Genomic DNA, 13,249 nt, shown 5'->3' with positions numbered 1-13,249 from the left:
AAATAAAACCTTGCTTCAACTTGTTCAATGACTAAATTATTGTTTATGTAATTCAGCTCTAATGGTAGATAGGATGGGAAGAAGAGAATACTTTCTGATACAGGAATAGTGCATAATACCTAACTAAACAGCAGAAGCTCTTTCTGGGAAAGTTCCAATTTAGCCACAGTACAATAAAAAAAGTCTACCAAAACAAGTGATATCTTGTTAAAGGAAAAAAAAATAAATACTACATACACCATTTAACCTTTCTCTAAATTAGATAAACAAGACAGGCTTGAAATATGTTGTAATGGTTGCAATTCCGCTTACCATTATCACTGTAACATTAAATTATTGCTCTGTATTTTGGGACTCTCGCACCCACATTTGTAGTTAGGTCAAAAGACTCAAGGAATTCAGATTAGTTTGTTCCTTAAACTACTACTGTTGCAGTTGCCTAAGCAGAAATGAAGCTGCAGCTCCCCAATGTTCAAACAGAGAGAAGAGTACAGCATTCCCGTGGCCCATGCCCAAGCCTTGACTCTCTCTAGGCAAACATTAGCCAAAGCGATAAAAATTTCTGCTTAAGGTTAGTGGTGACAGACCTATAGCAGCGCAAAACTAATGCTAGCTTGTTAATCTTTAAAACAATTATAGGAACATATGATTAAAGGGCCTGGTTTACCTCAGGAGTAATAAAACCAACAGCTTTTTTCTTGGGTAATATAAAAGTGGGGAATTTCTCCCCAAAAGCAGATAAAGTTGAACATATATATATATATATATATATACACATATATACATACATACACACACACTGAACTAAGTAATACACATTTACACTTGCTCTTCCTTAAATAGATTCTTCCTCTCCATCTGCTTAAAGCATCAGATTTTGCAGCTGGGTAGTGAATGTCAATATGTTACACCCAAATCAATCAATTTAAAAGAATAGTTCCACAGGCAGGAAACACAGCATAAAAGCTGTAAGACAAACCAACAGCTGCTGCAGGTTGGAAAGATCACAGATGTTATGGCCTGTTTTACCAGTAGCTGTGTCTACAAGAAAACACAAGGGGAACAGTTTTCTCACAGCACTGACCCATGTTTTCCTCTGGGTCTAATGAAAGAGGGAACAGTAACACAGAAGCCCAATCCTAAACCATGGGGATCAGAGAAAGAAGTATTTTTCTGCTAGGTTTCTTCTTTGGTGAGAAGAATGGAACAAGTCTCCTGAACAGATTTTGAAAGCTAAAGAAATCAATGGCAAACTGACAAAAGCAGGCATACATAGTCCCTATTTAAAGGCACAGAGTACAACTGATTTTTTTTTTTTTTTTAATAGTTTCTTGCTTAAGGGTCTGTAAAGAATTACAAACAGGCAAGAGCAACAGGCCCCATACACAAACGTGTGCTGCAAAAAGGGATAAATGATGACTAATATAAGTATTTCTACACTTCAAAATAAAGCTGTAAAGGAAACTATTAAAATAATTGGAATAAGATAAAAAGGCTCCTTTTCAAAAATTAAAGAACTGAAGCAAACTCCATAAAATTCTGTTTTGAAATCTTGAACATTAATTCAAAACATCTTGTGGGAAAAGAATGTAGAAGTAGTAACCAGAAAAAAAACCAAAAAAAAAAATGAAGCTACACACACACATATCCTGTTTACCTCTAAAAACTGTGCATTCACTTTAAAATCTGGAGATGGAAGTCCTTGTTTAATAGCAGCTTGCTTTTTTTCTTCAATACATCTAAAAAGATGTTTAACAGCACGTGATATAATGCCTTGTTCCTCTTCTGTAATGTTGACATCAAATCCAGTACCCATAGTGTATGTTTTACCAGCACCTGTCTAAATTGAAAAAGTAGTCACTAGAACACGTTAATAGTACCAAATCACAGTGAAATGTAGTTTGTGAACACTAGTGCTAGGTAGTGGCTAGTAGTTAGTCTGTCATCCTTACAATACTAACGTGCACAACAACAGGTAGTTTTGAAAAACAGATAAACAGCAGAAGTGGGACAAACTTTACTGTTTATCCACAGATCACATACAAGACGACAGGGACCAGTCCAATCTTTCATAACCTTTCCCCTACAAACATCACAAACTGCTTACATCAGCCCTGAGCTATCATCTCCGAGGTAGAAAGAACAGTTAATGTTTTCAACCAAGACTGTTAAATAAAGCATGTACTTTGGAGGCAGAAGTAGCATTTGCAATTCTTTACTGAAGTAGATCAAATTACTCCCTTAATTATGAAATCTGAATATCTCAGGTAGAATATTACCATTGCTCTCAATTTATAGACAGCACTGAAGGATACAAGCTATACCTTCACCAGGAAAATAATTAAATGTGAAGTCCTATAGAAGATAAGGTAATGTGTTTTCACTGAATTAGCAGGTCAGGTCCAAGACAAAAATAGTATCAAACAGCTGAGCATAATCTACTAAACTGGATCTACAAACTGCTTTGTTTTACTAGGACTAGACTTCACCTAGCCAACTTGAGATACGACATTTAACAGTGGTGAAATTCAGCATGCAAGACCAAATTTTATGCAATCAATTCCAAAAGGAATATTCAGAAAACAATAATGCATTCTCTACATTGTGCTCAATGATATTTCAGCTTTGAGAAGTAAAATGTGTGCCCAGTGTACTGAGAGGGTGTGTTCTCTATGAAAACTTCTCTGACTTTGGAATCTGATCTCTACATTTTGCCCACACTGTGGCCTGAATCTCCCTAGGATCTGTTTTAAAAAAGCTTCTCTTCCCAGAAGTGCCTGAAAATACTGTAGAGGGATAGATAATTGCTCAGAAAACAATGTCAGTACAACTTATCTCTATATATCAACTGCTTAAGTCACTAATTTGTTTTGCTGCATTGGGGCGAATTCAGGAATTACACGGATTCATGCTATTTGCAGCATTATTATTAATCAGACAAATATATCTTCTGTGTTTTAATTGCCGCTCTGCACAGAATCTATACAAACTCCTAAACAGACTCCTAACAGGAGACCACATTTAAAATATACTATATTTAAAATATAGTATAAATATAGACTATAAAAAGACAGGTTAATGCATTCCAAAATTTTAGAGAAAGACCGGTTACATGAAACTGTTTATTTCAAAATAAATACTTTGACATAAAATTGTAAAGCTTACTTGGCCATAAGCAAAGACAGTGGCATTGTAGCCTTCAAAGCAACCTTCAATCAGTTTTTCTATACACTGTATATAGATCTCTTCTTGCTGTGAGTCAATGTTAAAGACATAATCAAAAGTGAAGGCCTTATCCTTTCCCAAGAACACTTGAGGTTCACCAGGTGTAACAGATGTACAAATATGGCATCCTTCAATCTTCTCTTTGGCTAGCTGTGGTCTAATTCTGTTTTGGAAGAGACAAGAAGAACTATTAGAAATTCTCATCAGAGGCATACAAACAATGTTTATAAGAGAACTGAAAAGAATTCCTTACTGACTGAAAAAATGAAATTTGTTTATCAAGCCAGGAAGCTTCCAGCTTTCTGAGCCACAGTATTGACAGTTTCAGAGCACCATTCATACAACTGTTAATATGAATTATGTTACCTTACCTGAAGGTTCACATACCAATTTCAGGTTGACAACCTGCCTAGAACTCTGAATGTTTCTCTATGTATACTATGCGTTACTAAAGAGTAACTTACATGAGCCATTTCAGACTTTGAAATCAAGTTATCCAGTTTTATCAGACTTCATGCTTTCACTGTGAAAATTATTTTTTTTTTCTAAACAGCAACAGAAATATGACAGAAAAGTGGGATAGTTTAAGTCACAATTTGGGAGGAAGGACCCCCAAAGCCTGTATGTCATGTGAAATGAAAGCCTCCTTGCTAAGACAGCAAGGAGAAGGCTCACATTTCCGCTTTCGCACGAAAGGAGCTTTGCCACAGCCAGAACACTTCTGTGAAATGTTTGGTTTCAGTGAAGCAGCACACCCTCAGAGGAAAGAAAGAACAGCATCTAACAAGTTCTAAAGGTAAGAGTGTCTCATTCCTAATTACTTCCCCACTGAGACAAATTCCAGCTTTTATTTCAGTTCATTCAGTTTCTGACAAACTACTTCATAGAATACAATAATCTCAGACTTCTTATAGTCTATCATTTTATTAATTCCTCTGCATTCTTAATACTTTTGCAGTCTTGTCAAAATTGAATTCATGCACCGGCTCCATGACTACAGATGATTGTAGAAGTTTGTAATTCAATTGGTTTAATGGTTACCTATCAGGAAGAAACACTCTAGCCAACATAACCTAGTATTCTAGCTGTAATTAACTAATAATTTGTTCACAAGAATTTAAATTTTTTTTTTTTTTTTTTTTTTTTTTTTTTACAGTTTCCAAGTTCAAAGCAGCAGCAAATTTAGAAACAAACAACCCCTCTACCCCCAAATGTGCACAGCTTAAGAGATGGGGACAAAAGGCTATAAGAGTGATAAATATCAGCAGTACAACTACATGCAAACAAAAATCTGGAATTTTTCATGTTTTATATAGATTCTCCATTTATATCAAGCTTCAAGTACCTATATTTACCTCGATGTGGCTACTTTCCAGTTACACAATGTCTAAGCTGAACATGTGTATACACAGAGTATACTTTAAAGACACATGCTCATTTCATATTCTGTGCTTTAAGGGCCATGTCTACATTAGTGCTTGGTTTGGAATAGCTGTGCTGTCTTGAAGCAAATTCCCCCGACATCTTCACTTACCACATGTTGGTTTGGATCACAGAGCAGCTCCAGTGTGCACAAATTATACCTCTTTCAGAGGAACTAAGCCAAAACACTCCACTCCAAATACACCAAGCTTGTTCCAAAGTCTAATGGAAACATAGGGGCCCAAAGGCACCTACTGATTCTACTGAGACCATGCCAGTGCTTGCTGATGCAGAGAGGGCTAGCCTCCAACAACTAGGTGGACTGCTACAGACTAACTCAAATTATATCAGCACATAAATACTTTAGTTCAAGCTAGAAGTATCCTGTAAAAAAAGTGACCCAGAGCACGAAATATTTTCTTTTTACTACGGATTACAAATTTTTCACCCAGGGATGTGCATTGCTGTCAGGAGTATTTTTCAGGATTTTTATTCTAAGTGTTTCATTATAACCCCCTGTGTGACACTAGAGAATAACCATAATTTATTTGTGAAGTTTTCTGCACATTAATTCCTTTATGGGAAGTTCATTAATGATGAGACAGTACCTCCTTTGTCAGCATACCCTATGGTATGGAGTAGAAATTAAGCAAACCTTTGAAAAATATCATTAAAGGAAAGATTATACAATGCGTAAAATAAGGATAAATATTCCACAAATAGCATTTGCATTTAAGGACATGAAACATATGATGTAGGTCACAGATCTTGTCTCTTAACAGAATAATTATCATAAGCTTTTTCCTTTAAATGAGAAGCTATAAATAATTCAGGATTTACATAGCTCCTTCAATAGCAACCAACTTAATCCACTAGCACCTGTGTCCACTAAACAAATCCTGAGAAATATGTACAGAAGCTCATAATAAAGTTACTTTCTTCTAAACATTTCTAATTAAATAGCTTTTATTTGTAGGTAGAGGGAGAAAGTCTTCAAAGACAATTTAATCGTATGCCTATCCTAAAAGTATTCTACACAACTGGAAAGTTGACCAAATAAAACATCGTAGCATGCCATCTGTAACACCTCATATTTAGAAAATGCCAACTCTGTAGGTTATTCTCCTGCCTTATTTTAATACCGTGAAGTCAGTCAGAGGGCAAGCTTCTTTTTCAGACTAAGCACCCTCATTCTTTCACTAATCCGGTGCAGACAGCACAAAGGCAATCAATTGTTCTTAGAAGCATGAACTCTGATGGCTTCTAAAGCTCCACAGGTACTTGTCTGCATTCTTTTCTAGTACAGGAAAGCCTAGAAAGACGTTTTCTAAAAATTAAGGTGGAAAACACATATTCAAATTCGAGTAACCTTTTGTGCATCCCAAAAACCCAACTTCCTCCCAGTTCTGAAAGGCTTTTCGTACTAACTTGTAAAATGAAGGTTGACAATTCAAGAAAAAAATAATATTTCTTCATATATTTTCGTTCTATCTTTAAAAAAAGTTCAAAATTAGTTTTCTGTGCAGAGGAACTGATGCAATTATAACAGGTGCCAAATACTTTTCTCCTTTCTACTATTAAACAAAGTCTCTGAGCGACCACAAAAAGGACCAGCATGCCTAAAATATCACTGATTTGCATGATAATTACTACAGTAACGACAGGACTGTAAAGTGCGCAGTTTCTGTGCAGGCCTGTGGAGACTTCCCATGAGAACCCTCCCAGCTAACTCCCTGCCTCGCAGCCAGGCAGCAGCTCCAAGCACTCTGCTGCTATAAAACCCAGCACAACAGCAAGCTGCAAGTACATTACGGGTGACCATCAGCAGGCCACAGCAAGACACCATTCCAAAGATCAGCTGAGTTGACAGAAATCTGTGCCACTACTAAACAGCTGGTTACCAGCTCAGTCAAGTTACCAGCCCGAGGTTCTAACACAGCATCCAGAGACCCAGCAGTGATGATTGTGCGCTTCCTCCCTAACTTAACACCAAATCTGAAGGCACCGATAAGAGAAAAAGTATGTCTCACCAGCACGTAAGCACAAAGGTAAAACAAAGCAAGACTTGCCACATCAGCAAAGCTTCACCTCGAAGAGACTCCCTGCTCATTTTGTAATTGCTTTTACACAATGTCCCACTCTGTGGTGGAGTTGGGAGGTAGCAACCTGAGAGAAATCACAGCTTCATCAGGTTTGAAAGACATCTTCCCCCAAAAGGATGTGCAGGCAAGGGAACTTCATCACCCAACCTGAGGTCTGCTCAAGGGATACTTCTTGCTCTGAAATCTATATAGCTCTCTCAATAAGTTTAGCACCAAGGTAATGGGATGACCTTAATGAGTAAGCAATAAAGGCCTTCAACCTGATTTCCAGCCACTTACCAACAATCTGAGTGGATTACCTGAACTTCATGGCACTCAAAAGTCTTACTATTGACAAAGAACGTGTGGTCTGGCAAGTAATTGTCCTCATGCAAGCCAGATTCTGTTCCAACATGGGCTATAGGAACACCTCCTCCTCCACCACCCCACACAATTGGGAAAGTGATTTTTTCTCCAGCCAAACCTTTCCCTCTCTCATATCTTAACATGTTCACTTCTGTCAGCAAAGCAGGCAGCAGCCATACTTTAAAATGTGAAAGGGTTCATTTTGGTCACCTCTCCTTGCCCACTTCCCACCCTGGCAGTCTGCCACTAAGATTTTTTATCCAGGACCAATGTGACATGACCCATTTTGTCTTCTAAACAGCCCCATCTCACCTGTTTTTCAGGTTACTCTCTTATTTGTATACAAACAGGCATTTTCTACCTACTTCCAATCACATCTCCTTAGATGAGGCAGCTTCCCAAACAACATTTTGCCTTACATCCTTCCCTCCTCTCCAAAGCATGAACACACCCAACTCTTGTTTACATGTACTTTGCAGAGCCTCCAGGCCACACACATGAAACTTAATCCCCTAAATCTATTCTGCCTCAGCACACTGGGACAAGCCATCTAATTAGGGAGGGCTAAAATAGCCAGTGGTGGCACAGTAATGCACCCTATTGTGCTGGAACTAATCTCTCAGTAGAATAGGTGCACAATGTCTCTGCTAAAAATATTGTCAGATAGAACAGACTCAGATAATACAGTTCAGGGACCACAGCAAACATCGGGTCAATACCCTGTGTTATGCAAGACCTCAGACTTCCCAGAACTGATTCCTGTTTAAAATAGACAATATCATAGCATCCCTTTGAAAAGTGTCCCATCTTGGTTTATTTCTAGGGATAGAAAATTGTCGCATTGATTTAAATATTTATATATATATATGGATACATAAGGACATGGATATACACACACACACCCTTTCAGCTACTGAACAATTTTATCTCTGTGACTGTTCATTTAAGAACATCCCCATTATCTAATTCTTCCCCACTATCCAACTTTTCCCCAACAATCTCCATACATCTATGATCGAGCCATCCCTTAATCTCATTTCATACACTAAACAAAATGAGACCAGTGAATTTATTTCACATCTCCATATGAAGTATCGCAAATATTACTCTAATAAAATGTATTTATCATATTTACCACATACCTTCCCAGCACCTGTACAGAATCACAATAAGCAAACTAGAACTTCTAAAAGTAACCTATAAAGGGCAAAATATTAAATTACTCCTGTTTTACAGAAGGAAAAGAGGAGGAGGGAAAATCACCAATTAATCTTTTGGATAGCAATAACTAGCCAGAAGCTGTGCGTTGGAAAAGATGACTATGGAGGCCCATGTAAAGTTCTTTTCCATTAAAAATTCTGCTAGGGGAGAAAGAACTGCTTTTACCTTGCTCAGAAGAGCATGAATTCCAACATCACTCAAAGCACATGCAGTGCTGAGCAGGAAAACAAGTTAACCTGTAAACCCAAGACTCTCCAATACTCCTCTCTTATTACACTAAGCCTATTAAATTTTGCACAATTCTGCTTCACATGTGGGTATATGAAATATTAAATCCAAAAGCACCTAATAAAACATTTAGTGAAGTGTTGCAGGCAGTACAAACTGGGAAGTAAACAAATGCTCTCCAAAATCATAAAAAAAGAAAACAGCTTCCTGCCCTTGCTTTGGCATCACAATGCCCACTCCTTTCTAATCCATTACATTCACGCTCATCAAACCACTCCCATTAAACATACTCCTTTGCAACAAGGAGTGAGTAAAGCAAGCTAAACAGATTTCATCCCAAAGACGCTTAATACTTCTGCCTGCATAAACTTTTCAATATTTTTGCCAGCACACATTGGAAGCTTATTTGTTTCTATGATTATGAGCACCTCCGAACAAAATCACAACTATAGCATCTCCCTGCATTCATCTGAACTAGCTGATCGGTATATTAATTCTTTACCTCTCAATGAGGTTTAAGGATATGAAAAAGGCTGGCATATAAAAAACAGCAGGTCTGCTTCTTGTTAAGACAGCAATAAGGACATAGGAATAAACCTTCTGGCTTGTGCCAGCAATCGCCACCCATTAAGGATTTGTTCTTATGCCAGCAGATCTCAGCATAACGGTCTCTGTACCTCCGCTGCCTGTGGTGCTAAATAACACTGGCAGGTAAAAAAGTGCTCATATTTGCTGAGCTACCATTCAGCACCTTTAGTACAGATGTGGTTCTGTAATGCCTTTCTCAACATTTCCAAAGAGGTTTTTGGTGGCCAGTGAAACAAGCACGAGAAGTCTGAGAACAGTTTTAGTATGCTCTTAACCTGCTTTTTCCCCCCCTCCAGAAACATACACACATACCCATAGTTCATTAAAAAAGTAAAAGTACCGCAAGTCAATACCCAACCTTCCAGCCCAACCCTTTCTGAAGGCATAACACAATTATTTTTTTTTAAATTCCACTTCAGAAAAATACAAATTATATTCAAACCCAATGCCTACAAATAATAACACATGGCAGTCTTTCCCAAGGTTAGCGCCAAAATAACCCCCTACACTGTTATAGTAAACTATAGGTAAAGTCCAGGCCATTTGTCTTCTGCTTTTCTTTTCAAGTGCCAGCTAGGCAGTTGTCTCCAAGCAAGCCATAAATATACTGTACTATCAGGAGCCCTTTACAGCCTTCAGGATGGAATCCATTCATTTCAGATGCCTACAATGGCAGAAAAACCCTAAACCTTCATGACTGACTTTAATGATTGAATGAATAATGGTATAAAAGCCATCTTTATAAACAAAAAGCAAAAAAAGCATTAGACAAATGCAGCATACCTTGGTAACAGTGCTACTTCTGCAGAAAGATAACTCAGTTTTTGAATGCCTTAATCATTCATATTCAGCTCTGTTAATGATACAATTTTGTATTAATGATATCCATCACTAGTATTATACATACTGGTATTCAGATGTAAACAGGACATGTAACTACAGATATGCAAATTAGAGTGGATTACACAAGAGACTGCTCAGCAGCCAAGCTGTGGTAACTGGCCACCCAGCACATCACCAAACCTTTCCCCCTGCCGTGGGTCAGCTCCCACCCCGTGAACCTGCTTTGCCCGCGAGAGGCATGGGCACATGCCAGTCACCCAGCCAGGGAAACGAGCGCTAGCTTGCTGCAACTGTAACTCAATCGCTTTTACGTAAGGTTTGGGCACCGCTCCCATCAGTGTTTCTCTCCAGTTGCCATGGCTGCCATGGTCTAGACTGAGCTCAGCTCTGCCAGCAGGTGTTGTGTGTGTGCAGAGCCCACAGAAGCTAGGCAAAGTCCAGGCGTTACTCAGCCTAAACCGACACCAGCTCCCTGGGCAAGCACAAGTGAGGCAGAGGTTTTGCACATGTACCAACGCTTGCCTTTAAACATCAGGAAAATGTCACGCAGGTCAAGTATGTATCTCGATGCAAGTTTGACATCAGAGAATAAAGCTTCCCAAATAGCTCTTGGACATAAAAGTGTATTGAGGACTGTGGCTGAAGATAAAGCAGGATTTATGTAATCAATTTTACTCCAAAGTCCTATTAAGATACTGACAAAAACGTGTTAGCATCCTTTCAATCCACATGCAGCCATTAAACACAACTATTCAGCCCTCAGCTTAAAACATCCAGGAAAATCAGCCACCAAGTTACTAAATGGGCTCTGAGATACTACATTTTCAGTATCTAACTCACTTTACTGCAAACAAAAATATTCCTATTAAAAAATATACATGCAGAGTATTTTGTTTCAGTGCTGCAGACTGTCAATTCCAGTAAGCACATGAGAAGGCAGCAAATCGAAAACTGGAATTAAAGTGAGGAAATGTATCAGTGCTGTAACTAGATTTGTCCAGTTCTCCTCCTCTGCACTCGACCTCTACCTCTTCAGCTATTTTTCTTTTAAACACAAATTTAGTTTCGTAAAACAATTACCCTTTTCAGCAGCTTGCGTCTGATCAGCTCATCTACCGTTAACTGGTCATGCTGGGGATTACATTCGCAGTGCCAGGCTGAGGCAGCTTTGCAGGCTGTTGCTTTCACTTGGTTCCTGAAGCACCACACAATAACCGCATCTCCAGGCAGCCACTACGGCTAGCCAGAAAACAGTTTAGCAGTCTGATTTCAGTTTAGTTCTCGTGCAATTCTGTGACAGCCTAGCAGGCTGTGCCATGCAGATGGCATCCTCACACTGACAGGCACGGTCCTGTGCTTTTGCCAAGAAAACATGGGGAAAGGCCCAAGCCTGCCCTCACACAGACATCATGCTGCCCCACATGCTCCCTTCCTCATCGCTACCTCTCACAGAAAGGCTAAAAGATCTTCCAGTAGATCTAGACTTCCAGCATCTTTCCTTATAACATGAATGAATGCTTTCATCTAGACCTCCTTCTTGTGATTTCTCATGGACTAATTTACTCTCTAGTGAGCTAAGAAATCCACAGCTTTCGAGAACAATTTGACTTTTGAGAGAGAGAAGGGGGGACTGTTGCAGGATTTGTGCAGGCCTTGATTATTTCTAGTTCAAGACAAGGTCAGCTGCAATGGAAAAGCAGTACTACCATAAGCTTCCACATGCCTGCCAAGCACAGAACTGGCACACCTCCAAATCCAAGTGCAGTTTGAGTAGATCTAAACTGATATTGGGAATGACACTTCTAAGGCAAGCAGATTTTTAAAAAATTCTTCTACTATGTTACTTGTCTTGGGGTTTTTTATGAACATTTTTAGTGTTATGTCTCACCACTCTCAGAAAGCTAGAAGAGAAACAACACTATTTTAGAGAAAATGAGATCTACGCAATTGCAGTAAAGTTTAATTTATGAATAAATACTTGAAGTATTTGTGCTTTATTAGCAAGACATGAAACAAGGAGCTAGGCCTTCCTAAAACTAAAGTTCAAAATTAATTTAATACCACAGAAGAATGCGGGCACACCCATATCATGTAATAAAGTGGCAGAATAGATGGTCCCAGCAATCATTTACACTGCAGTGCTGAAAGGGACTACAGACACCTGATCTCTACATAGCTAATTAGCCTGAGCAACTGCCTCTCCTCATCAGGGAGCATGAGCAAGTAATTTTAGAGAGTAAGAAGCACAAGTAATATTCTGCTGTTACAGCACAGTGGAGCACAGTGCTCAGCTGTAGTACTAGCATGGTCAGTATTAGTTCAAGGTCCAGACACCACGATGTACCAAGTATGCAGACACACACTGAAATAAATAGCCAAGTCTCTCAAAGGCAGCTACTCCCATAAGGATTAACCCTGAAGACATAATCCCTGGGAACCTCTTTCACCTTTTAAAAAAAGAACAAAAAGCAACTCCAGAAGGTGCTAGCTCATTTCAGTTGCTATTTTGAAGAGGCACCTTCTAATCGTTTAGAAAATCCTCTGTACACTTTCAGCTTATTACTCTGCTTACAGTGCACTTCTGGATATCACCCTACAGTCATTAGAACAACAGACCTGGTTCAGGCATGAAGGGCAGGTCCCCTCCCCAGGTGGTGTGGGAAACCTAACATCTCCAAAGGCCTGCCAGAAATCAAAGAAATGCCTTCAGACCCAACATAGGAAATGCAGGAACAACAGAAATATGTAACCTAAAAATTTACCACAAGGAAGCAGAGCCATCTGTGGCTCTGGGTTTGGATGACAGCCACGTGTCACCAAAACTGCAGGCTCCCAGAGGGTTCAGCTAGTCTGCAGTTTGATGGCTGTGCTCTGGATATATTTATGTACCAAATCAAATATCCAAAACTCAAGTTAAGGACAGAAGGACTGCCTTAAAGTGCACATTAAACCTGTCTCTTTCAGACAAGTGCACTTGCTTCTTTTAAGTTTATGGTTTCTACTGAAAAATATGTTTTTGCTTTTATGACTGATAAGATCATGCATAGAAATATGAAACACCATCTTCATGTCACTGGTGGTGTTTCACATCATTCACTAGCACTGACAATACTGAAGACTAGTAAAGATTACTATTATGAAAAATTTATGCTAATAGCACCTGACAGTCACACCGCTTAAGGAACGTAAAGGTCACAAATTCAAAAGGAAAGAGGAAAGAAAGGCCTTTTGGTGAATCCCCAGTGCAGTCCTGTGTCTACAACTACCATGCTCAT

At 38.9% G+C, this 13,249-nt stretch overlaps 1 protein-coding gene across 9 annotated transcripts in view; it reads right to left on the bottom strand.

The window, feature by feature from the left end:
- KIF21A (kinesin family member 21A) overlaps window positions 1–13,249 on the bottom strand; it is a 92,357-nt gene that overhangs the window by 58,023 nt on the left and 21,085 nt on the right. For all 9 annotated transcript variants that reach the window (XM_055808001.1, XM_055808003.1, XM_055808007.1 and 6 more), the window contains exons 2-3: window positions 3,166–3,388; window positions 1,658–1,840 (exon numbers count right to left, since the gene is read on the bottom strand). In XM_055808001.1, the coding sequence (XP_055663976.1) occupies window positions 1,658–1,840; window positions 3,166–3,388 (406 nt within the window). The remainder of the gene's footprint in view (window positions 1–1,657; window positions 1,841–3,165; window positions 3,389–13,249) is intronic.

Source organism: Falco peregrinus, chromosome 6 (genome assembly GCF_023634155.1).
Source record: "Falco peregrinus isolate bFalPer1 chromosome 6, bFalPer1.pri, whole genome shotgun sequence".
In the NCBI taxonomy this organism is placed as follows: Eukaryota; Metazoa; Chordata; class Aves; order Falconiformes; family Falconidae; genus Falco; species Falco peregrinus.
The sequence above is the reverse complement of the archived record's forward strand: the minus strand, read 5'-3'. Positions and strand labels throughout refer to the sequence as shown.